This window comes from Miniopterus natalensis, chromosome 10 (genome assembly GCF_054644295.1).
Source record: "Miniopterus natalensis isolate mMinNat1 chromosome 10, mMinNat1.hap1, whole genome shotgun sequence".
Classification (NCBI taxonomy): domain Eukaryota; kingdom Metazoa; phylum Chordata; class Mammalia; order Chiroptera; family Miniopteridae; genus Miniopterus; species Miniopterus natalensis.
Window position 1 is genome coordinate 46,064,826 of NC_142090.1, and position 23,936 is coordinate 46,088,761.

Sequence of the window (23,936 nt, forward strand, 5' to 3'; positions counted from 1 at the left end):
AATCATGGTTAATAGTAAGAATCCTTTATTAGCAGAAATAAAAATGTATTGACAGTTGATGGGAGAATTGGGGAGTTGTTGAATGGGTACAGAGTTTCAGTTTTTTAAGATGGAAAAATTCTTCAGAACTGTTGGAAAAAAGGTATACACTCCTACTTGGGGTGGTGAACACACAATACAGTGTACAGATGATGTGTTATAGAATTGTGCACCTGAAACCTGTATAATTTTGTTAACCAGTATCACCCCAATAAATTCAATAAAAAGGAAAAAATGGATTTTATCTCCAAAGCAAGCCAATTAATGCTGCCAGAGTGCTGAACTGGAGAGAAGTCAAACAAACAAACAAACAAAACAATATTGACTTTTCTATGTTAACCTCTCTTCAGAGACTGGAGAGTGAGGCAAGCTCCCCAAATGCTGCTCCTACTCCCTCAGGACTATCTTTAACTTAGTTGCATGAAGGATGTTCAGGGTCGTAGTTCATATCCAGTGTTCTCCCATCTGTCATTCTAAGCCTTTAAGAGGCTTTCCCTCTACTGGGCCCATATCAAAGTCATCATATTTGATTAAGTTGACCGGGGCCTCCTCTTTTGCTGCCTCTATCAATCTAGAACTAAAGAGACTGACATTTTCTTCTCTAACCAAATCAATTTGTTTAAAAAAAAGTTTGTTCCTAGAAATTTAATAAGTCAAGTACCACTGAAACCACATTATTTAAAGTCACCATGGACTTTCTAAGCACTATATCCAACAGCTTTCATCCATTCCTCATCTTTCCTCTTCTCTCTGTACCATTGGACATGGTTGTCCTTGCCCTCTCCAGCCCGTGACATTCTCTTTCCCTTTGGCTTCTGTGTTCTCTGCCAGTTCTCCTTTTCTCTTCTTGATACCTACTTCTATCTCCTTTTCAGCTCCTCATCTTCCTTCAGATTTCTAAATGGCAACATTTTTCAGTACTTCTTCTTGGCTTTCTTCTCCCACCATAGACATCCTGCCATTGGGAATTTCACTCATCCCTGGCTCCAGGTATCATATCTTTAAGACCATCTCTCAAATCCTCATAGCCAACCTTGACTCGATCACCACAATTAATTCAGTACTTTAATAGCTTGTGTACATTTCCACACCTCTGTCTTATTGGCATCTCAACTCAACATGTCTAACAATGAGCTTCATCTTTCCTCCCCATATCAACTCCTCTTTCTGATTTTCCTGTTTCTGTTAATGGCACTACCTTTCACCTGTTCACCAACTTTAAATTTTAAAGTAGTCTTTGACTTTCACTTTTCACATCCAATCATTCACTGCATCCTTTTAATTCAAGTTTTCAGTGTTCCTGGCACCCAAACCATCTTCTCTGTTTGCACTATTACCACCTCCATTCTGGCCCTAATAACTCAGTGGTCCATTAACTAGTCTTCCCACCTCTAATCTCTCTCCACTCCCACCTGTCTTCAACAGCACAGTCAGGTTGGTCTTTACAAAGCACACCTCTGAGCACATCATTCATCTGCTCATAAACCTTTAATGATTCCCATTGCCCACAAATTAAGGCCAAACACCTTAGACTACAACTCATGGTTTGCCAAACTCAGTCCTTCTACCTAAATCTTTTTCTCCTATCTCTACCTCTCACACTCTTCCCATGCTTCAGGGGAAGCTCACATGCACTCTACTTGATGAATTTTTTAAATTAAAATATATTTGACATAAAACATTATATAAATGTAAGTTGTATAACTTGGTGATTTGATACATTTATATACTGTAATATGATTGCCATTATAGCAATAGTTAGCACCTTTATCATGTCACATAATTATCATTTCTTAAATACAATCTCTCCTTCTTATGAAGCAGCACAGCATTTTATTTGTATCTTTTATGATTTCCATGTCCACCATTATAATGTGCTGTATACACTCTCTCTGAAGCCAGAGTTGTTTTATTCATGAATGTATGGCTGAAATTTTTAGCACTAACCTTCTCCAGTATCAACCCTGAAAAAGGACTTGTTGATTACATAGATGATTAGGACTTAAATTTGAATCACCAAATTTGTATAACATTTATTCATTATTGATTATTCAAATACTTAATCACATATAATATAGAAGCCTTTTACTCATATGGAAATGGAAAAACCCTAAAAATGAATATTAGATCATTAAAAATTGCTATTTTTAATTACAAATAAAAATAGTAGTATCAAGGATTAGGATATCAGTTGCAGTGTTTTGAACCAGTAATACTTTTGAGTTCCTGTCCATTAATTCTCCAAATGTTACTTTCCTTTTGGCCAGTTTATATTCTCCGAATTTATTATTAATGTGTTACACTAATTAAGTAAATAGAAACAGTACTTTTTTAACCTTAATTCTCATCTTCATGCAAAATTGCATGTCTTTAAGCTGAAGGCAAAAAAATGTGTTCTTGGGTTCTGGAAGGCTGCTCTGTAAAAGCTTCTATGAATGTTTTTTGACTACTGATCAGAGTCATAATGAAGACTGAAGGGATTTCTATTTATAGATATTATTTAATCTTGCCTGATACATATCAATTGTTTATGTTTATTTTAGATTGTAGTGGGTTGTGAAGCCACTTCTTGTGGTGATCCTCATTCCGTAATGTTGGAGTACACTAAGGATGCAAGGTTTGTGAAATAATTGTTACATTTCCTCCAAAGTTGAATACAAAATTCAAGTGGTTGTCTACTTTTAAGGCAACTGTTTACGGAGGAACAATATTTTGTATTAAAAGTGTCAGTTCATGTGTATTTCACATGTACAAATTTCATTCATATAAAATTTACACATATGCCTTACTTTCAAATTTTTTCTTCAAAGAAAAATATAGTTTCATACTAGGCTACAGCCAAAAATCTTTATATTTTAAAGACACTACATTTGTCCTGAAAGTAGAACCCTCTTTTATTCATGTTGCTCATTTTCAACCAACCTTAATGAAAATTTAAGTCAATGAAAGATCTGAATATGTATAGGAAATAGAAAATTTGCATTGAAATATCATAATTTAACCCAAAACCCAAAGCCTTACCTTTACATTAGACAGGTCATATATTTCTCCTAAGAGTTGTCTAATGCAATCTCTTTTGTTTCTGCAGGTCTGATTCCTGGCAGCTTGTCCAGAGCCAATGCCTTCCCTCCTCTTCAAACAGCATCGGCTGTTCCCCCTTCCAGTTCCATGAAGCCACCATCTACAATGCTGTCAACAGCTCAAGCTGGAAGAGAATCACCATTCAGCTGCCTGACCATGTCTCCTCCAGGTAGGTTGCATACTAAGGTAAACTTTGCAGAGTTATCTAGCAATCTCTACAGAGCTCATATAGTGAGCTGAGAACAACAGATAAAATGAGGCTGGAGTTTTAGTTGCAGCCCTAGTACCCTGTCCCCTCTTCTCTCTCTCCTTTCACCAACCTATGCCCCCAAATGGCAACTGCATGTCCCAAGAAGAAATAGGAAGACATAGGGTCATGTTTTTAAATGGCTCATAGATCTCAAATTTTCTTTTGACTTAATACCACAGTACATGCCCAACTCAATCACAGGCCCCAAATCACAGATCCCCAGAGACATGGAGATGGCACCATATCTTCCCCAGTGTTCTGCGCTCCCAAAGGCTGCACTCAGTCCAGATACAAACACCCTCTGGGGTGTGCAGTGTTGGCCTGGTTACAAAAAGTTGCAGGGTAAACATAATGGAGTGCAATCTTCCTAGAACAGCATTCGTTTTACTCAAAGATTTAGAAAATGATACACCTCTGTAGGAAAAATGGGCACAGATTAATTATGGACTAGAAGGGGAAATACACATAAAATTCCAGGGAGGGCACAAGTTTCCAGAACAGCATTTGGGGGGATACTCCCAAAGTCTGAGGAATAGACATCCACTCACCTCCTTCAGTCAGTGCTTGAGGGAGAAGTTTGGGAAGCCCTTTCCTCAGAAATAGTCCCCATTCCCGGGGCCAGAGGCTGGACACAGCCATGGGAAATAATAGCCTACTGAATCCCTCCTGTTTTCTGGGACTTTCAGTGCAACACAGTTCCGCTGGATCCAGAAGGGGGAGGAGACCGAGAAGCAAAGCTGGGCTGTCGACCACGTGTACATCGGAGAGGCTTGTCCCAAGCTCTGCAGCGGGCATGGGTACTGCACCACCGGCGCCATCTGCATCTGTGATGAGAGTTTCCAAGGTCTGGATCCCACACTGCCGTTTTTAATACTAGAGAGCATGACATTCTCTTCTCAGCATGAACACAAAGGCCACTAGGAAATGGATAGAAACTCCAGCCTGAGGGATTTGCAATAGACACAAAGTTATTTATCTTTGGAATGAATTATCAAAGATAATTTAATGCTATCTACCTTGAGGTGTTTTTTAATGCAGATTTTATCCACTCAGGAATTCTACAGTTCCTCACATTCTCCATCTTCCATATAACTCCTTGCCCCCCCACACACTCTTTATTTCCACTCTGGGCCTCTCTCCTTCCTGCCTAGCTGCCATCCCTGGATACTTTGCCAATATTCCTTCTCTTTCATAGCCTCTCCCAGCAGCAGCTGCCACTGCCCTCCCAAGACATAGCTGACAATTCAAAATGTTCTGTTTCCCAAGTCACTCTATGACACACCAAAAAAATGCCTTCATGACTCAGAAAGGGGGGGGGATGTTTTTACTGCTTAAGTTTCTAGGAGCATACTGGGGACAGTATTTCCTCAGCTCCTGCAGCCTTGCTGTCCTCTGACTCAGTGTTTGTAACAGATTTCCACCTCTATTGTTACAAAGTTCACTTTACATAATTACCATTATATTCTCAGAGCCTAATTCTTGGCATATAGCAAAACTCAACAAATCTCTTTTGAACAAACCCTTACAGTGTCTTATGCTTTACTATTTCTACAATAATCCTGTAAATTAGTGAATATAGTCATTGCTGCTTTACAGGTAAAGAAACAGACAGGGAGGTTAAGTGACTTGCTTAAGGTCACAGAGCTAGTAAGTGTCAGAATGAAGATTGGTACGCACGTTGTTCTTTCCAGTCAGCCCTACTATCTCTTATAGCTGAGAGATTTATCCAAAGGGGGCCAGAGTTATGCAACTTTCCCAAGTGTACAATGAAAGAAGCCATAGGTTTGAACTGTGAAATAGAATCTAGTTAGATTTCTCAGTTGATGCTATTTCCTTGCCTACAAATGAAATGAGTGTGATTAATGTAGACTGCTGCATATCTCTGATATTAGAAATTACTTAGCAGTCATTTTTCACCTGGTCTCCTTACCGCTGAGACTAGCTGGGTCTGTGTCTTAGTTGGAGAATTTGATCTTTAGGCAAATGAACAAATCAGATATCTCATAAGGAGTCCTGGATGTCTGGAATTTTTCCCTCTCCCCTGACCCAGGAGAGCTCTGTGACCTTTTGATTTTAAACTATTGTGGACATTTAAGAAAGGTGGGCTATTCAAATCAATGGGAAACACATGCACATACACATTTGCTAATGTAGCGTCTTACCTAAATGCCAGTATTTCAGCTCAGTGGTTTCTGAGAGACCCTTCCAGTTTATTCATTATGCCTTTATTTATCCCAGCTTCATGACTGCATATCTTATATGTGCTAGGTATTGTGCTAGGTGCTAGAATCCAAAGATGAATGAAATACAGACCCTGCTCTCAAGAATCCTCAAATATAGAACTAGAAGAACAAGAACATGATTTGCCTTATTTTCTGCTACAAAATCATGCTAGGGGGAAAGATATTAGGTTGGCCTCTCATGCCAGGTAAGTGCCCCTTACTGAGATCCATCATTGGTAAACATGCAGGCTTGGCCAGATGCTGTGGTATTTAAATAACTGGTTTACATGAACAAGAAGTATATTAGCAACTACATATTTTAGTAAACATTGACTGGGAGATAATGAGATTTATTTCAACAGTGTTAGCCAATAATTGCTAAAATAAAAGAGAAATGTCTACTTCAGGGAGTCTACATCTGCTCAGTATTTTGTCATTCTTACAGTATTAACAATGGGTTAAATCTGAAATTGAATACTTTTTCTTAATCTTTGGTCATTCTGCTTGATGCAGCTAATTTATGAAATTATTTCTTTCCTTTTAGGTGATGATTGCTCTGTTTTCAGTCATGATCTTCCCAGTTATATTAAAGATAATTTTGAGTCAGCAAGAGTCACTGAGGCAAACTGGGAGACCATTCAAGGTGGAGTGATAGGAAGTGGCTGTGGGCAGCTGGCACCTTATGCGCACGGAGACTCACTCTATTTCAATGGCTGTCAGATAAGGCAGGCTGCCACCAAACCTCTGGATCTCACTCGAGCAAGGTAACAAAACTCGCAAAACTTCAGACATAGGATCAGTCACAAGACTGGTCATTGTCCACTGTCTGTCAGATACAGTCATGAACTCAGTGACACAGGTGTCACTGAGCAGATGGAAACCTAAATATCATTTGAATTTGGTATGCAGAAGCATTATGTTTTCACAACTCAGAATTATGCTTTGCTTACATTTACTGTAGAATTACCTTATATTTCTTCACACATACTGAGTAGCGGTGACATAGGCATAAGCCTAGAGAAATGGCTAAATATAAAAATTGATCAAATCAACACATTGTGCACCTTATACTTACACAACATTTTGTGTCAATTATATCTCAATAAAGTTGAAAAATAAATAAGCAAGAAATGAAAAGTCAGCCATGGATAATCTATATAGATAATTTAATATTGACCATTTGCAAGCATATAAATGTAAATATATATGTGAAGTAGATTTGCAGTCACACAAACATATATCTATATGCAGCATATGTAGTTACAATAGCTAGAAATGGAGCATGGATGGATGCTATAGGAGCTGTATGTTAATACAGAATAAAGTGAGCAGAGATTGCAAATCAACTAAGGAAGTGACAGAGAAAAAGAGACCCCAGGAGGGTTGGATTTCCTTCCCCACCTGCCCTTCCCAGCTCTGCCACTTTAGCCAGTGCAAACACAGCTTTTTGTCTGTATAATTCAAGAAGAGATTCCAAGGCTCTTTCAAGGTTACAGAGTACTGGATTGGAATATTACCTGAATGCTGAAAAGTGTTCAGTAGCTAAAAGGATATTTGAGAGTTAGATATTTGGTTAATAAGAATGTAGATGTATTCTTGAGGTTTTTCACTTTGGAAAATATTAGTAATGTATTTTTTCAGAAAGGCAAATTTAGGGACCTTCAATATGATAAACAATCAAAATATAATAAAATTAATTCCAGTATGGTAACCATGGAGATGCCAAAAGTTGTTATGTCCTCCAAAGCCATTTTTTCCTACCAAAAAGTAGTTAATCTAGAGACAACTTGACATTTTCCTCGATCCCATATAGAGCTATAACTAGCTGCTTAGTTAACAATTGTACACCATGTTGTGCAAATAACTTTGTTTTAATTTATGCACCTACAAGTCTTAAGTCTAGTGCTTTATTTGACCACCTATCCTAAATGGAATTACTCTTGTTAATCACTGAGGATATATCTCCTGTTTTTTCTAATGACAAAAATGCCTGTGAAAAGCAAAAGGACATATCAGAGAATAGCAGGCATGGTCCAGAGTCTGCATGCCTACCTCAGTTTTCCCTCTGCTCTGATCGCCAGACGTCCTTTCCTAAAGTGGACATGATGATTTATCCTTGTGTAGATGCTATTCAGCTTGGAGCTATTGGGGGGGGGGCATGTAGCATAAATATTGTGGTTTTATTCCTTGCCCTCCCCATGTCCTCAGCTGCCTATTTGGCCTATCATACCTTTCATAGAAAAGGAGGAGTTTCAGGTGAAATACTCAAACAAGATTTCCAACATCATGAAAAAGAGGACAGATCTTTGAAAGTCAGAATTGTTTTCTTTGTGTAGAAAACCAGCCTTTTCAAGATTATTTTTATATGTATGCTGTAAAAGATAACATAAACAAATCTTACTACTAATGTGATTTAGTCATAAGTCTAGATGCTTCTGTTTTTACTATATTATGAACCAGGGAATATGGTCTTTAGGAATAAGAAAGATTCTTTAATTAGAAAGTAGAACAACTTTAATATTTCCTGACTCTTGTTTAAAGATGATTTCCCTTGTGTATTTCAGCAAAATCATGTTTGTTTTGCAAATTGGGAGCGCGTCGCAGACAGACAGCTGCAACAGCGACCTGAGCAGCCCGCACGCGGCGGACAAGGCCGTGCTGCTGCAGTACAGCGTCAACAACGGCATCGCCTGGCATGTCATCGCGCAGCACCAGCCGAAGGACTTCACCCAGGCTCAGAGGGTGTCCTACAACATCCCCCTGTGAGTGGCCTGATTGGGGAGGCATTGTCTCTCACAAGAGCCCTGAGAGTCAGAGTTGGAGCTAGAAGTTTGATGAAGTTACTGGATCAACACCACAAGCGTAGGTGGTGGCAGAACTAAGACGAGCCCTGATCCCCAAAGTTGCGTTACTGCTTCCTATGAGGACAGCAGGCAGAAACTGAAGCAAAAAAAGGGCCAGAGGGAACAGGGAGTAACAATGGTGCCTTTTGCATATTTTCCTTTCTCCAATCAGTATTTCCAGTCACCTAGAAAACAACATTTTTAATTTTCTCCTGGGTATGCTTACGTGAAATTTTCTGAAGATAGGCAACTATGTCACTTTTGCTTAGCTTTTTGTCACTTTCGTACCCCTAGCTTCTAGCACAGTGCCCACCACACCGAAGATACATCATGTTTGTTGACTGAGTTTCTCTTCCCAGTACTAGTGTAGCAAGTGGAATAAGGGGGAGAGATGGGCACTTGGGCTGTTTCCAGATCTTAGCTATTGTAAATTGCCCTGCTATGAACATAAGGGTGCATATATTCTTTCTGATTGGCGTTTCAGGTTTCTTAGGATATATTCCTAGAAGTGGGATCACTGAGTCAAAAGGCAGCTCCATTTTTAATTTCTTGAGGCACCTCCATACTGTTTTCCACAGTGGCTGCACCAGTCTTCATTCCCACGAGCAGTGTACTGGGGTTTCCTTTTCTCCACACCCTCGCCAGTACTTGTTGTTTGTTGATTTATTGACGGTAGTCATTCTGGCAGGTATGAGGTGGTACCTCATTGTGGCTTTAATTTGCATCAAGCTGTGCTACATTTACATACTGGAATACTATGAAGCTGTAAAAAAGAAGGATCTATCACCCTTTGAGACAACTTGGAGGGACCTAAGCAAAATAAGCCAGTCAAAAGAAAGACAAATATCACATGATCCTACTTATATGTAGAATCTAATGAACAAAATAAACTGATGAAGGGAGAGACATATGCAAGTATTACAAGTCCTTGAGTAGCCAATAAAATTTAATGCTGCTCAGAAGAGTACTGTGACCTTAAGCAAATCTGAATTCCATACCCAAAGTTTTATTGATTTAGATTAGCCTATATTTTAAGTCTGGTAGTCACATACCAGAAAGTTCTCTGTTTCCTAGTGTTTAACCACTTTGTCCTCTCTCTATGGCCCAGGGAGGCACGGATGAAAGGAGTTTTATTGCGCTGGTGGCAACCACGCCACAATGGAACAGGTCATGATCAATGGGCTTTGGACCACGTGGAGGTCGTCCTGTGAGTATCTGATACATAGCATCCCATAGTCATTTTAGAAAGGTTTGGCGTTCCTTTGATATGGCATGTTCCTTAATTCAGTAAGAACTGTTCCTGAAGAGATGCCCACAGGGTTTTGGCTTATACTCTTCAGCAATTGCGATCTATAACTCAAGTCAACATGAAATAATAAAGCCCCCAGTGTAACTTAATGCACCTTAGAAAACTCAATAAGCGAAAAGTTTATTTAAGGATCAAAAATTGGATCGAACAAAAGTTAAATTGGATCAAACAAGTCTCCAGATAAATGGGAAATGATGCCTTCACCAGATCTGGGTTGCCTTATAGAATGAATGACATCCTGAAAAGAGACATGATCTGTACAGGTTAATCTGCAGAGTATTACTAATTAATGTGCCCAGTTACAAAAACCTGTCTCAGCCACAGATGCCTGAGGCTGTCTTCCATTTAATGCAACTAGAACAAAGAATTCTTGGTTTCAGTTTCCTCCTGACCAGCCCCAGCAAGCACCTAACAAGGGAAGGGTGTTCCCCTTTGGTTTCTCCCATACAGTAAGGTTGGCACCACTCTCACCTAGCTGGGTTGACTGTTCCACAGAGAGATGACTTGCTTTTTCTCTAACAATCTAGTTCCTGTAGAACTGGAATGCTTATGTCTCGACGGGTTCGGACTGATGGCTCCAAGTGGTTGGCAAGGAGAGGCGAATCTTCTCGGTAGATAGGTTCAAATGTTCATTCTGTTTACCAAATAGATAATGAAATCAGTCCCTTGGCTGATTTCAGTCATTTGAAAGCAAATTTAAGTAATTAATTGGTAGGAAAACTACCAGATTTGTTTTCTTTCAGTCATAGCCATGAGCTGAATTTTTCAGTCTTGAGTTAGCCTTTGTCTTAGTTTTCACTGAGGCACCTGCTTGCATGGCATCCATATCAACCCACAAATCCAAGCACAACCTGGTCCCTACACAAGCCCCCACTGTGCGCTCTGCTGCTTTGGACAACTTGCTGGGCTCTGCCTCCACAAGACAAAGTTGAAGTTTCAAATAATAGTCCAGACTCATTTGAATCTACATATGAGGCTGATGTCTTACTTAGATATTGATTTCCTCAGACTGCGTTAATCCAGAATAATATAATAACCTGGTTTCTAAAATGAATACATACATGCTAAAGCCAGAGAGCAATGTCCAAATAGACCAAAAACCATCCCTAGAGCCATTCTGCCCTGACTACGCTTTTTTCAGAGCAGCACTTCTCAATCTGATGAACATCAGAATCCCTTAGGAGCTTTTGGAAGCATCAGCAAATGTCCCAATGCCCAGGCCCACCCCTACGGATGATTTGATTTAAATTGATCTGCAGTAGGACCTGAGTATCAGTCTTTTTTAAAGCACCTCAGGTGATTCTAATAACCTAGTTGAGAATCAAATTTAGAGTCAATAACCACTTTATATCTTTCAAGTCTCTTGCCAAGACAGTTTACATTAACGGGGCTTCCTGTGCCTGACAAAGCATTACCAACTCCCACGGAAACCTCAAAACTTAACAGTCCTCAAAAGAAGGCAGGATGCCACTACTGCCCTTAGGTAGACATAACAATTCTTAATATATCATATGTTTGAGTAGCTATTTCTTCTCCAGCCACCCAGCCAAGCAATTGCAGTTACCTGTTTTGGATTTCAGAGGTGTATCATTACCATAAGTCCCTCCCTAGGACTACAGTTAAAGACTAGGTGGGGTCAGAAGTGCAAATATACTCCCCTGGTAGGAAATAACCCTCACAATTTAGGAGCAGAGCTCTGTTCTCTGCTCCCTGTTGACCTGCTGCCCCCGAGGCCCTCAGAACACAAGCTTCACTGCACAATTCCCAAGGAAACCTCAGAATACCTGGTGTTGGTACTAATTTTTATAAGCAGCTACCAGCATCATGATATTATTACAAGAATCAAGTTCAGATTGTGTGAAATCTGTCACATTGATTACACCCATTTTTTCTCTTATTTTTCTGGAGCAGTAATCTGTAAAGATTTCACTTACATTCCAGCTCCAGAATTTTAATACTTTGAAGAATTTATAACTTACCACGCACCTCTCTGCTCTTATTCTGTGTTTGTCTCAAACTCTCAGGGCACTAAAACATTTCAAATGGTAAGAGCACACGGCCACACATGCACTGTTGCATGATTTGAGTTTTATTCTGCATCTTCTTTCAGTGAATAATTTAAATATAACTTTATACATATCACCATATAATTTTATTTATATATATTACACATATAATTTTAAAAGCAAATGCTATCTCTTTTATGACAATTCAAAAATTCATCACAATTAAAGGACTTTATTATTTTTCTTTTTTGGAGAGAAATACTTCATGAAGCTGAGTTCAATAAATGAGTTGTTTAAAAAATACAATACAAAGAATAGATACTTCCAGAAATGTGTTTTTGATATTTTGCTCTTGCCTTAGGAATCAACATTTTTTATGCCATTGTATCCTTTCAAAGTATTTCTTTTCAGAAGAGTCACAAAAAGTTTTAAGGTATTCACTAGTTAATATGCCCTTGGTGCTATACAAAATAATTACTTTAATTCATTGATTTTATGAGCTTAAAGTAAAAAAGAAAGTTCCAGAGAATTCAGAAAAGTAAAATATAATAATTTTCCAGATTGTCTTTCAACCAACTAAGGCGCAAAGAAGCTAGCCAAGGTTCATGTCACGATTCACAAATACTACTAATTATAACTTTGCTACCACAGATGTACATTTAGAATGAGAGAGAAGGAATACTCCAGAAATTCCTATTGATTCAAAATATTCTCTCTATCTACTATACTTTTACATAATAATAGTTAGTTATATAAACTAGTAATCTTAACTCCTCAGGTGTGCAAGGAAGAGGAGCCTGAGGTCCATATCTAAAGAGATACAAGCCCTACCTAACTGAACATACTAATATGAATTTGCCACTAATGGTTGGGGGTATACATTTTTAAAATGCATTTCCTTTTCTGAGTGAAGACTGGCCTTAATTTAGCTTTATTACCATAGTTTCACTTTTGAGCATGTGCACTAAGGATACATGCTAAAAGTCCCTAGAAAGAAAAATTGGTCATGCATGGTATCTTGAATTTAACCTCAGTGCTGCCCATATTAACCATAAAGATACATGAATTTGATGAGAACAAATTGAACACTTTTGAAAGTATTTCAAGGTTTAGAAATTCGTCCTAAATGAACAAGATACATAATACATTTTTAATTTAATGTCTTACTTTTAAAATACTCCTTGTGGAAATGGAAGGATTTGAGTTTCATAAATATGGATATACAGAATGACAGGCCCCTCAACATAAAGATAAACACCACCATTTACCATTTAACACGCAAAGTCCTTTGTGCTTGGTGCTTGCTTGAGAGTATACTCTCCCACTCTGATGTTTTTCAATAAAACCTGCCCTTGAAAAGCACTTTGTGATGATTAGCCCTTGCTAATCTGCCATGAAACAGATGAACCAAACTGACAGATCACATATTTCCAGCCTCACTAGCTTACAAAAAGTTCTCATTCTGTAAAGTCTGAATAATGTAGCATAACACAATCATTGACAATCAAGTGTCAGAAACCTAATTTCTCTGAATTCATTTGCTAGTATAGAACATTGTTTTTCAGTAAATGTTTGTGAATACATTTGGGCAGATCCCTCACAAGATCCATGCTGGTGGGGTTCTTCTTAGGATAAAAGGGAGTTCTGTGTCTTAATTATTTTTGTTGGGCACTCATACTTCTATCCTAAGAATCTCCTTCACCAAACTGTGCATTTCATTCACACATCACATTTCCTGTGTACGTGTCTAAGTCACAAGCTGTCATGTGTATAATGGACTGGGCCAATTTTTGCATGTGAACCTTAAAGCAAATTGCTCAGTAAAGAGTAAGCCTGTGTGAATTGATTTTTTAAGAAGTAAATTATTACCACATTTACTGAAAATTGGAAACCAATATGTTGCTAACTATGGTCTGAAATGCATTTATCAGATTTTAATAATATGTGTTCCATCATGGCCATCCCTTTATGCTATTCATTATCAAGATACTGTCACATTTTTGGCACAAATGATTTATGGAGATGAGCATATTACATTTGTTGCAAAGAATATTCATCCTTTATTAAATTTGACTGTTATCTGATATAGATTAATTCTATATTTTTAAAAGCCCATTCCTTAATATATTCAGGAATAAGTATTTTCTAAAACGTGAATAATTTGAAAATCAGATAATAAAATTAATGGTGGTACTTTCATATTTAGACTTTATATGCAACATTTATGCCAAATGTAGAACTATAGATACATCTACCTTGACATATGGTTATGAGCAAATATTGCATGTTGCATTACATAGGAAAGTTCAATATATGTATATGTTAGGTATAGAAGGATAAGAAATAACATCTTTAATTTTTATTTTCAAAAGAGATGAAAAATCCTATATTGCGTCTAAACCTGATCAGACTTTTATGACTAATCACAGTGCTGCATGCATTGAAAGGCATTTTTTAACTTGTGTTATATTTCATTATTTGCTGTCATTGGTTTTCCACTAGAGTAAGGTAAGTCCTCTTACTAATCCTGGGGTACTGTTTACTGATAGTTTCATAGCTGTACCTACGTTAACTGAGAAGTTTTGTTGAAGACCTTTGCAGTTGAAAAAAATCTATGAAAACAAAGTTATATGTGATATTGAGATATACAGGAATTTTTAAAACCTATATCATATAAACTCGGAGTTCAGCCAAATTGTGATTATTCTCAAATGTGAACAATATCGGGTACAATAGCATAGACAGGAGTGCTAACTAGCATTCCTTCATTGGGAAACAATCTAACTCTGTGCTTGGGACTGTATTAGGTGCTGTTGAAGTAGTCGCAGTTTATACATTTGTTATGAGGGGAAAGTAAAAACAGAAATGTGTGCAAAAGAGCTAGAGGTCTGATTAAATGTAATGTCTTGTAAAAGACTGATTGTGCTACATATGTGTGAGGATGCCTTACTTCTCAGTTCTATTCTAAGTTAATAAATGAATTGGCAGAAGGGAGTGGATTTAGTCATAATATTTGTGAGCTGTAGATTTTATCCTTAGGTAAGATCGGCCTTCTTTAACATATATTTACATTTGTTCCCAAATGGAGATACTTAGGAAAGAAGGTAAAACGATTATCTTTTATTAAACACTAACATATTATGTTACAAGTTTTTATTTAATCCTTACAATTCCCCAAGGTATACATTATCAGATATTATTTTATTTGTCAGAGAAAAGAAATATGAAATCTTCAACATTTGAGAGCTATCTGAGCCTGCACGTATTTACATGTAGCCTTCCTGAAAATGCATGGCCTTGACAGTAAAAGGTACAGCACCCTTTCTGCAGGGGAGTTTCATGGATTGATCTGAATAGCAGTGTTCCATCTTACAGTGACCAGTATTTCTCTGAAAGATATAACAGTCCCCTGGATTCTTATTTCTGCATTTGTATAAAGTGTTATTTATTGTATCATATGTTTTGATGCTTAATGAATTAGTTACTGATCAGTGAAAGTGCCTAGATATCTATGAGCTCAGAGTAGGCCCCCCAAGATTCCATCCCCCCCCCCCATTTCCTTTAGAATCTATTAAAAATCAATTGATTTTTTCATAGTAAATGACCTACGGTAATGGCTCCAGTTGGGAGTAACTATTCAAAAGAGCACAGTCACCAGTTCTTGAAAGATCTTGCAATATCTGTATTTCCTATGCAGAAATAGGGAAGCATTTTATAATTTCATGTGCCATCTAAGTCCCTAAACTCCCTAAGTGATAATGGAAATTTAAGTTAGCATTTCCAAGAAGCCATTGATGTTCATTCTGTCTTCTTTCAGTGACTTACTCATAATGGAAAAAATTTTAAGTGGACCTAGTCCTATCCACAGCCAAAGCAAATTGATGTCAAGTAGCAAATTGATACCTTGGGATAAACATTATCTGCTTTCATTGGATGTATAATAAACATTACTTTCCCTATAACTGCAGTGAAGAAATAAATCTTTAAAATTCTTTCACACCTGTTATTATTTTGGTTACAAGGCTATCTATAGCTATACATCTATGTGTATCAAAAACAAAAATAGGCTCACAGATCTGCTCCACACAAAAAGTAAACATGAGATCTTTAAGCTTATTTAAAATTTCCCTAATGCCCAATCCTGTAAGTTAGACAGTTTTGAAGCCACAGTAACTGTTTAATAACCATGTCAGTTTATTAAAGGATTCTAGAGGCAGACAGCATTTTGGTATAGCTTGCCACGGTGCTTGATTTTAAAAAGCTTATGAACTGGAAAAATCTGTTTCATTAGATTCCAACCTAACTGACTCCAAAGATATTTATGTTTTACATACAAAATTACTAGTCAGTTTCAAGGATGCTTTGAAAATGTGGCCATTTTTAATGTGACTATATAAACACTACGCATCTATTGCAAACATCTATTGCAAATGCTGCGTGCGTATCAACATTTTCAGGGATCCAAAGATATGCTACTGATACATAAATTTATTTAAAATTAAAAAGTATCGAGTAAATCAGAATGCCAAATCAGATAAAAGCTTCCATGCTGGGCCAATAATCAAGGTATTAAAGATCTAAAACCTGTTAATATTTATTCTCTCACATATAAAGGTGGAGAATTTCAATCAGTCCATAATATATAAATAGTTATATGAAGAAGTTGCTCTAAAGCCATAAAACATGCACATCAACTTTTGTTTAAATTAAGTGTTCCTTTGTTCCATTGAGATAAGTAAACATCTTGAATGTTCTGAGTTTATCTTTTTTTCATGTAAAATATTTTAACTTTTTAAATTCTCTTTGAGTACCTTATATCTTTAAACGTGTTTTCAACAGCATAATTTTCATTGCTTTAACTTTGCAATTATTCCTTATAGTTAAAGAGTAATGATTTACAACAGGAATCCAATCAGTAAGTCATCAAAAGTTCAACAAACATGCCTTGACCACCCACTGGTGAGGCAGGAGGCCCAGGGCTGTGGTGTGGGGGTGGGGGGTGGGGGGACAGGCTGCTACAGAATCTGGTCATGGGGAGCCAAGATATAAACACAAATTGTCTCTATTCAAAGCAGAAAATAAGCACTATGAAAGTTCAAAGTAGAGGGGGGAAATCACTTCTGGAGGGCGTGAGCAACAAATAAAGTGCAATTTTTCCTTGAAAAATATGTAGAAATTTAGGAAGCGATGTTGAGGATTGGCAGATGAGGCAGATGGAAGAAGTCCAAGGTGAGTTTGGGTAGAGCAGCCTGTACAGAGATGTAGTAGAAGAAAGACTGGAAAACAATAAGATTAAATGAGTAGAGGACTTGAAATATCTGGCTAAATTGACTTAGATGTTGCTCCATAGACAAGGGGATTATGAATGTCTTTTTGACAAGGTGAAGCCAGGATTTGAGGGAAAGTTTACTGAAACTTGTGTGCATGAATTTGCAATTACAAAATAGTCACAGGATATAAAGTCCAGCATAGGGAATATAGTCAATAATACTGTAATAACTTTGTATGGTGCCAGGTGGGTAATAGGCTTATCAGGGGGATCACTTCATAAGTTATATAAATGTCTAACCACTATTCTGCACACCTGAAACTAATATAATATTGAATGTCAACTGTAACTGGAAACTTTTTTAAAAACTTTAAAAAGATAAAAGCATTTGGGAGCATTTCAGCATTCCAGAAAGACTGGACCAGCAGGCACCTGCTCCCCAGCTCTCTGGCAAACTCAGCATCATTACAAATCATTAAAATATTTGCCTATAAAAAAAAAAAAATCCACTGTATGTATGTGTGGGAAGATACACACATACATACAATTAAACATTCGATGATACTAATTAGTATTTCATGGTTCCTTTTCAGTGGTGCTTTACAAGGGGAGAGAATGAGGCAGCTAGTTTAGGGGCCTCTATATAATAGCTCAGGGAAAGGGCCCCAGGTGATCTGCGGCACTGGCAAGAGGACAGCTACTGCCAGTCCCAGTATTTTGTGACTAAAGAGGTAACAGGATTCTTTCTCCTGACACTTGACTAGTTTAATACATTAGGTCACTGTCCTTTTTTTGGTCACTGGGCTTACACAGGCAGCAGTTAGTAGATAATGATCCTTTTGAAAGTGTATTTTCCATACCAAAACAGCTGTCCCTACGGGTACTGCACAATTTCCTATAGACTCCCAAAATCCATTTTCAGTATTTTTATCAGCTTCACACGTAGTGCGTATGAATGTGTGCATGTATGTACATGGCGAAGATATGTACACACAAATACAGTTATACATTCAATTACACTTTCTCAGTTTCTGATATTTTTTCAGTGGAGTGTCTCTTTCATAAGGTCACATTTATAGAATATGACCCCAGCTGCTTATTGTTTGAGGAAGGCAGTGGAATCCAACATTCAGGGAAAAACGTATTTCTTCATTTCCCTCAAGACTGCATAAATCGGAATGTCATGCTGATTCAGTGAACAAGTTTGTCTTTTCTTTGTTTTTGCTTTTTAAGCTTTAAATGAAAATGTTTGCTAAAGGAATCAAATTATGTTTCCTACTTAATAAAAATGTATTTAAATAAGGCAATGGGTAACCGCACATGCTGTCTCTCAAGTGAAATTCACCCAAGTAAATGTTTTCAGAAGAGTCTCAAGAAAAAAATTAAAAATCTCAAAACAGCTTCAGTCCACTTTTGCTATGAATCAAGAGTTTGCCTTTTTTTTCTGGTTTGGAGCTCACTCATGAATAGAAGGGGATTTCTTCAAGGCCACAAGCAGTGAATATGGGTGTCAACCTTCAGTTATTCTGTGCCGGGGTAGCAATGTCATCATGACCTATTAACCCTGACATTTTTCAAATATCAGGGTAACTTAAGACTTAGACTAGATTGCACTTTCGGTGATTGGACTTACATGCTCTTTCTCCTTTCCCTCTCTGCCTCTATCCTTTCTGATGTTAACAGCACCCGTAAACAAAATTACATGATGAATTTTTCACGGCAACATGGGCTCAGGCACTTCTACAACAGAAGACGGAGGTCACTTAGACGATACCCATGAAGAATCAAAACGTTTATTTTTCCTTCCAACATCTGATGTGTTGTTTTTCATTCTTTTAAACCTCTCACTGCATCTGATATCAGGAAGTTCCTGTGAAGGACTTGGTGATTCACTGAAAGCCCTTCTCAAGACCGAACGCCCACCACTTTCCCACACTGTGAACTAATGCTAAGTGACTTATTTTCTCATAAGTAAATGTCTTCATGTTGACGTGTCCGTGAAAATTGTGATCTGTTGTAATATCAGTTATAGTGGCAGTATTGAAAATAAGAAATAGTTTAACAGGAAAAAAAGTTTAAGCACAAAAATTTAAGAGATTTTATGTTTAAAATGGCATTTAACGTTCTTGGTCACAGAGCTATTTAAGTGGACTGTATTTCAGCTATGTATCATGTTTTTTATGATTAAATTATCATTGTGTGTCCTTTTATGTATTCTCTTATACAATATAACACATTGACACTGTATTTACTTGTTATGTTGCAATATTTTGCTGCTGAATTTTGGGCTACTTATATTCTGCAGAAAATTCATTGAAATACCTACTCAAGAAGATAGTTGTAAAGATATTGTATCTTAATATACTCCTTAAAATGTATGTCGGTTTAGCGTTGTTTTGTGGATAAGAAAAATGCTTGACCTTGAAATATTTTCTACTTACAAACTGTGGATGAAAACCCTATCTCCCACAAAGGAGTTCCCACTTCCTTGTCTAAAGATTTTTTTAAGTGTCTGTGGCTGATTTACTAAGAGTAACTGCCATCTTGTGTCTGTGGTAACGGAGTGATTTGTAAAACAGTGGATGTTTTCATTGTGTTCTCTTTGTGGATTGTTTTTCCTGCGGGTCATATTCATACCTTTTGATGAAGTTGTACCAACACCAGCAACATTGTAATGGACCTGTAGCCCTGAACTCTTTATTAACTTAACTAAAAGGTTGCAGTCTAGGGTGAACCAAGCTAAAAGCCCATGCTTAAATAAAATTATGTCCAAAAGCCATCAGAAGCTCATTTGTCCTTATTCAGTCTTAATTAAATTTTGTAGCCCTGGCCAGTTTTGCTCAGTGGTTAGAGCATCAGCCCTTGGACTGAAGGGTCCTGGGTTCAATTCTGGTCAAGGCACGTGTGGGAGGCAACCAATCGATGTGTCTCTGTCACATTTGATGTCCCCACCCCCACCCCCACTCTCTCTGAAAAGCAATGGAAAAAGTATCCTCAGGTGAGGATTAAAAAAATAATAAATTTTGTATAAGGTTTGTAAGCCTGGTCAGATTTGCAAAGAATAATGTCAAATATATTTACTGGTGTTTTGTTTCATCATTGAGAATAGCAATTGGAAGCCACACTTTCAACTTAGCCATTTTTCTCTTATTCAGCTTTTTCTATTAATTACTCTGTAATTACACTAAGAAAAGTCAGTATAGAGTTCTGAAAACCTTACTTAACTCCCGAGAATTTTGTTCTCTGCTAACACAGTGCCAGTTCATAATAAGCACTCATGCATTCCATACATTTCAGCAAACATTTATTGAGTGCTCTCTATATGCAAGGCACTGTGCTAAGTGTTGAGGATAAAAATAGTGATTGAGACATTTTCCCTGCTTGTTTTTAACATCTACAAAATAAAAAGTATGTTAATACTGTTGAATTTGTTAATTTTTCCAAAGGATTCAAAATAATTTGTTGCAGCCTGGGCCCATAAATGTTTATAATTATTATATCTCAATTGTCAATTCTCCTGTATTGGTTCACAAATTGCCTCTTGTTGGTTCACCACTTGGTAGCATTTTGCATTCATTTTCTCATTGGTACAGGGGTTGAATTTCTCCCAAAGTTTTATCTTTCTAAGTAACTTGTGTGTGCCATAGACCTACCTGCTGCTGACTAGCTCCAAGATATTTTACAGTGCTCCCATCCACCTGTCCTCCTACCATTCAAACAGAACTGAACTCCCCACCCGTCCATCTGCTCAAAGTTGTAACAGTGTAAGTGAGGACTTATATCTAATTGGCTTATTTAATTTGAAAATATAGTCAATTAAAGTAGGACTTCAAGTATTGTTGGTTCAACTGACCTAACTTGCTAAGGTAGACAAAGCTTAGTAGTAGCAGAAGTTTCCGTGTTTTCAACATAGTTGTCCCTTATTCACCATACATTTTAATGGAAACTGTACTCAATATCTAATCTTAAATATATTCAATATCACATGCATTTCACCTTTTACCTACGAAAGAACATATGTATATTATTTGGGAAATTCTCCCAACTGAGGTTGTCACTAGTACTCTCCTCCTTATGTTCCAAGGCTTAAAAAAAATTATACCTGCCCTCGCTGGGTAGCTCCGTTGGTTAGAGAGTCATACCAATATGCCAAGGTTGCGGGTTCAATCTCCGCTCAGGGCATATACAAGAATCAACCAATGAATGCAAAAATAAGTGGAACAGTAAATCAGTCTCTCTCTCTCTCTCTCTCTCTCTCTCTCAATTCATCTCTAAAATCAATAAACATATCCTTGGGTGACGATTAAAAAAATAGAATAAATTTTTTTAAAAAGATAAAAAAACAAATCTAGATCCCTAGACATATCATTACACAAAAACAAATCCCAGATAAATGAAAGACAAATTGCAGAAGTGACCTTTACAACTTCTAGAAGAAAATATCATTATGGAATCATGGGAAAAAATTTCTTAAACATGAGGCAAAACACATACCATAAAAAAGATTGGTCTGTAGTTTCACTGGATTAGTTTCTAAAATTTCTGCATAACAGAAGAGACCATAAAGTGGAAAAAAACAGCCACCAAATGGGAGAAGACAGAACCACAATATATAATCAATAAAGGACTAGACTCTAAAATATATTAAAAACTCATACAAATAGATAACAGGAGATAATAACCTAATTTTTTTAATGGGCACAGAATAGGAACTGAAGGAAAAACTAAAATGACAAAAGATTTAAAGGTGCTCAGCCTCACTAATCATGGAAACAGCATTTAAGTAACAATGATTTCATACCTAATCATGGTGGCAAAAATCAGAATCTGAACACATTGGTGTTGGGAAAAGGAACTCTCATGCGTTAAAAGGGACTCTCATACACTGCTGGTTTATACTGGTACAACCTTGTTTTAAAATGTACATTTGTTATTATCCAGGTCTGCTGAGACCAACAGGTCAAGAGATGATGGCCACTGAAGAGCTACTAAGAGGAGGGGGGATGCCACACGATGCAGGGGTCACACGGGGAACACCAGGTCTGTGATGAGGCAGAAAAATTGAGGGGAAAGCATGGGCATGAGCCTTTATTGTGGTCTCCACAGGAAGGGCAAGGCAAGCAGGTGTGGGATTGGCCAGTTTCAATAATTTCTGCAGGCTCTGGGATTTGGAAACTGTTTCTACTTGTCTGCTACCTGGTCCTGGGATGATTAAAGCAGAGGAATGTTGCCTCCTTATAGTTTAAGAGCCTGATAGAAAAGGTGGTTTAGAGTATGGGCTTTCCATTGGTTAGTTTGCATATGAAAGACAAAATCCTGGGAGAGTTGTTTGCTATCTCAAAGAACTGGCTACAAGTGTTGGCTAGGATGTGGAGAAAAGGAAACCCTCCAGCACCGTTGGTGGGAATGCAGATTGGTGCAACCACTGTGGAAAACACTATGCAGGGTCATAAAAAAATTAAAAATGGAACTGCCATTTGACCCAGTGGTCCCACTTTTGGGTATATATCCAAAGAAACCCAAAACACTAATTCTAAAAAATATATGCACCCTCACATTCTTTGAAGCATTATTTACTATAGCCAAGATATGGAAGCAGCCCAAGTGCCCATCAGTAGGTGAGTGGATAAAAAAGCTTGGTACATTTACACAATGGAATACTACTCAGCCATTAAAAAAAGAAAATTTTATCCTTTGCAACAGTGTGGATGGACCTAGAGGGTATTATGCTAAGTGAAATAAGTCAGACAGAGAAAGACAAGTGCCATATGATTTCACTTATATGTGGAATCTGAAAAACAAAATAAATGAACAAACAATATAGAAACAGACTCATAGAAACAGAGAACAGACTGATGGTTGCCAGAGGGGAGGGGGGTTTGGGGAAGTGGGTGAAAAAGGTGAAGAAATTAGGAAGTACAAATTGGTAGTTACAAAATAGTCACGAGGACGTAAAGTACAGCATACGGGATATAGTCAATAATATTGTAATAACTCTGTGTGGGCGCAGGTGGGTACTGGAAATATCGGGGGGAAACACTTTGTAAAGTATATGATTATCTAACCACTATGCTGTACACCTGAAACTAATATAAAATAATGTTGAATGTAAGCTATAATTGAAAAAATAAAATTTAAATTAAAAAAAAAAGAATTGGAGCCCTGGCCAGGTGGCTCAGTTAGTTGGAGTGTTTTCCATAAACCAAAAAAGGCTGTGAGTTCAGGCACATAACTAGGTTGTATTTGATCCCTGGTCAAGGCTCATATGGGAGACAACTAATTGATGTTACTCTCTCACATCAATGTTTCTCTCTCTCTCTCTCTTCCTCCCTCTCTCTCTAAAAATCAATAAAAACATATCCTTGGGTAAGAATTTAAAAAAAGAATTGGAATGAGCAAGTGATTATGCCAGTGTTCTAAATTAAAGAGAATTATGGGATATTTACAACTTATCAGGCCAGTATTTTGTGTCTCTAAGCTGACATAATAATTTCTTTAAAATGTTGCACCAGCCTGGCCAACATGTGGAGAGTGGTTTGAATAAATTAAAGAAAATGCTGGGAAACTGGAATTAGTAGGTAGATCTGAGATAACAGCTGAGGAATAATTTTAAATTGTCTGACAAGAATTCTACTAAGGATTCATACTTCTCCAGAGTAACTGCTTCATTTACAAAATACAGTAGTAAATATAAAAAGCAACTACACATTTTATTGTGCAGGAGGAAAAAGTCAGCTGTTATTGAAAGAATTCCAGTTCAGAGGTGAGAGGTGTCATTATTGCTGCATCTTCCAGTTAGTCTTCTGGGTGCTTATTAAAAATGAATTTTTACAGTTTTTTTAAAAAATCCAACATGGATGGAATTGATGCTGTCCTTACAGACACGGAGACCACACAATGACAATGGAAAAGTTTGG

The 23,936-nt window shown here is 37.3% G+C and overlaps 1 protein-coding gene across 2 annotated transcripts in view; it reads left to right on the top strand.

Annotated features, from left to right (window-relative positions):
* Positions 1 to 19,798, top strand: part of RELN (reelin) — a 485,569-nt gene extending 465,771 nt beyond the window's left edge. Inside the window, exons 58-65 of one of the 2 annotated variants that reach the window (XM_087821107.1) lie at positions 2,583 to 2,656; positions 3,128 to 3,289; positions 4,057 to 4,214; positions 6,137 to 6,356; positions 8,157 to 8,354; positions 9,544 to 9,642; positions 10,272 to 10,355; positions 14,123 to 15,676. In XM_087821107.1, coding sequence (XP_087677233.1) covers positions 2,583 to 2,656; positions 3,128 to 3,289; positions 4,057 to 4,214; positions 6,137 to 6,356; positions 8,157 to 8,354; positions 9,544 to 9,642; positions 10,272 to 10,355; positions 14,123 to 14,252 — 1,125 coding nt within the window. In that variant the 3' untranslated portion in view covers positions 14,253 to 15,676. Of the gene's footprint in view, positions 1 to 2,582; positions 2,657 to 3,127; positions 3,290 to 4,056; positions 4,215 to 6,136; positions 6,357 to 8,156; positions 8,355 to 9,543; positions 9,643 to 10,271; positions 10,356 to 14,122; positions 15,677 to 18,702 lie in introns of those variants that run through there. The other variant, XM_016219582.2, reaches the window with a different exon arrangement.
* The last annotated feature ends 4,138 nt before the right edge of the window (positions 19,799 to 23,936 follow it).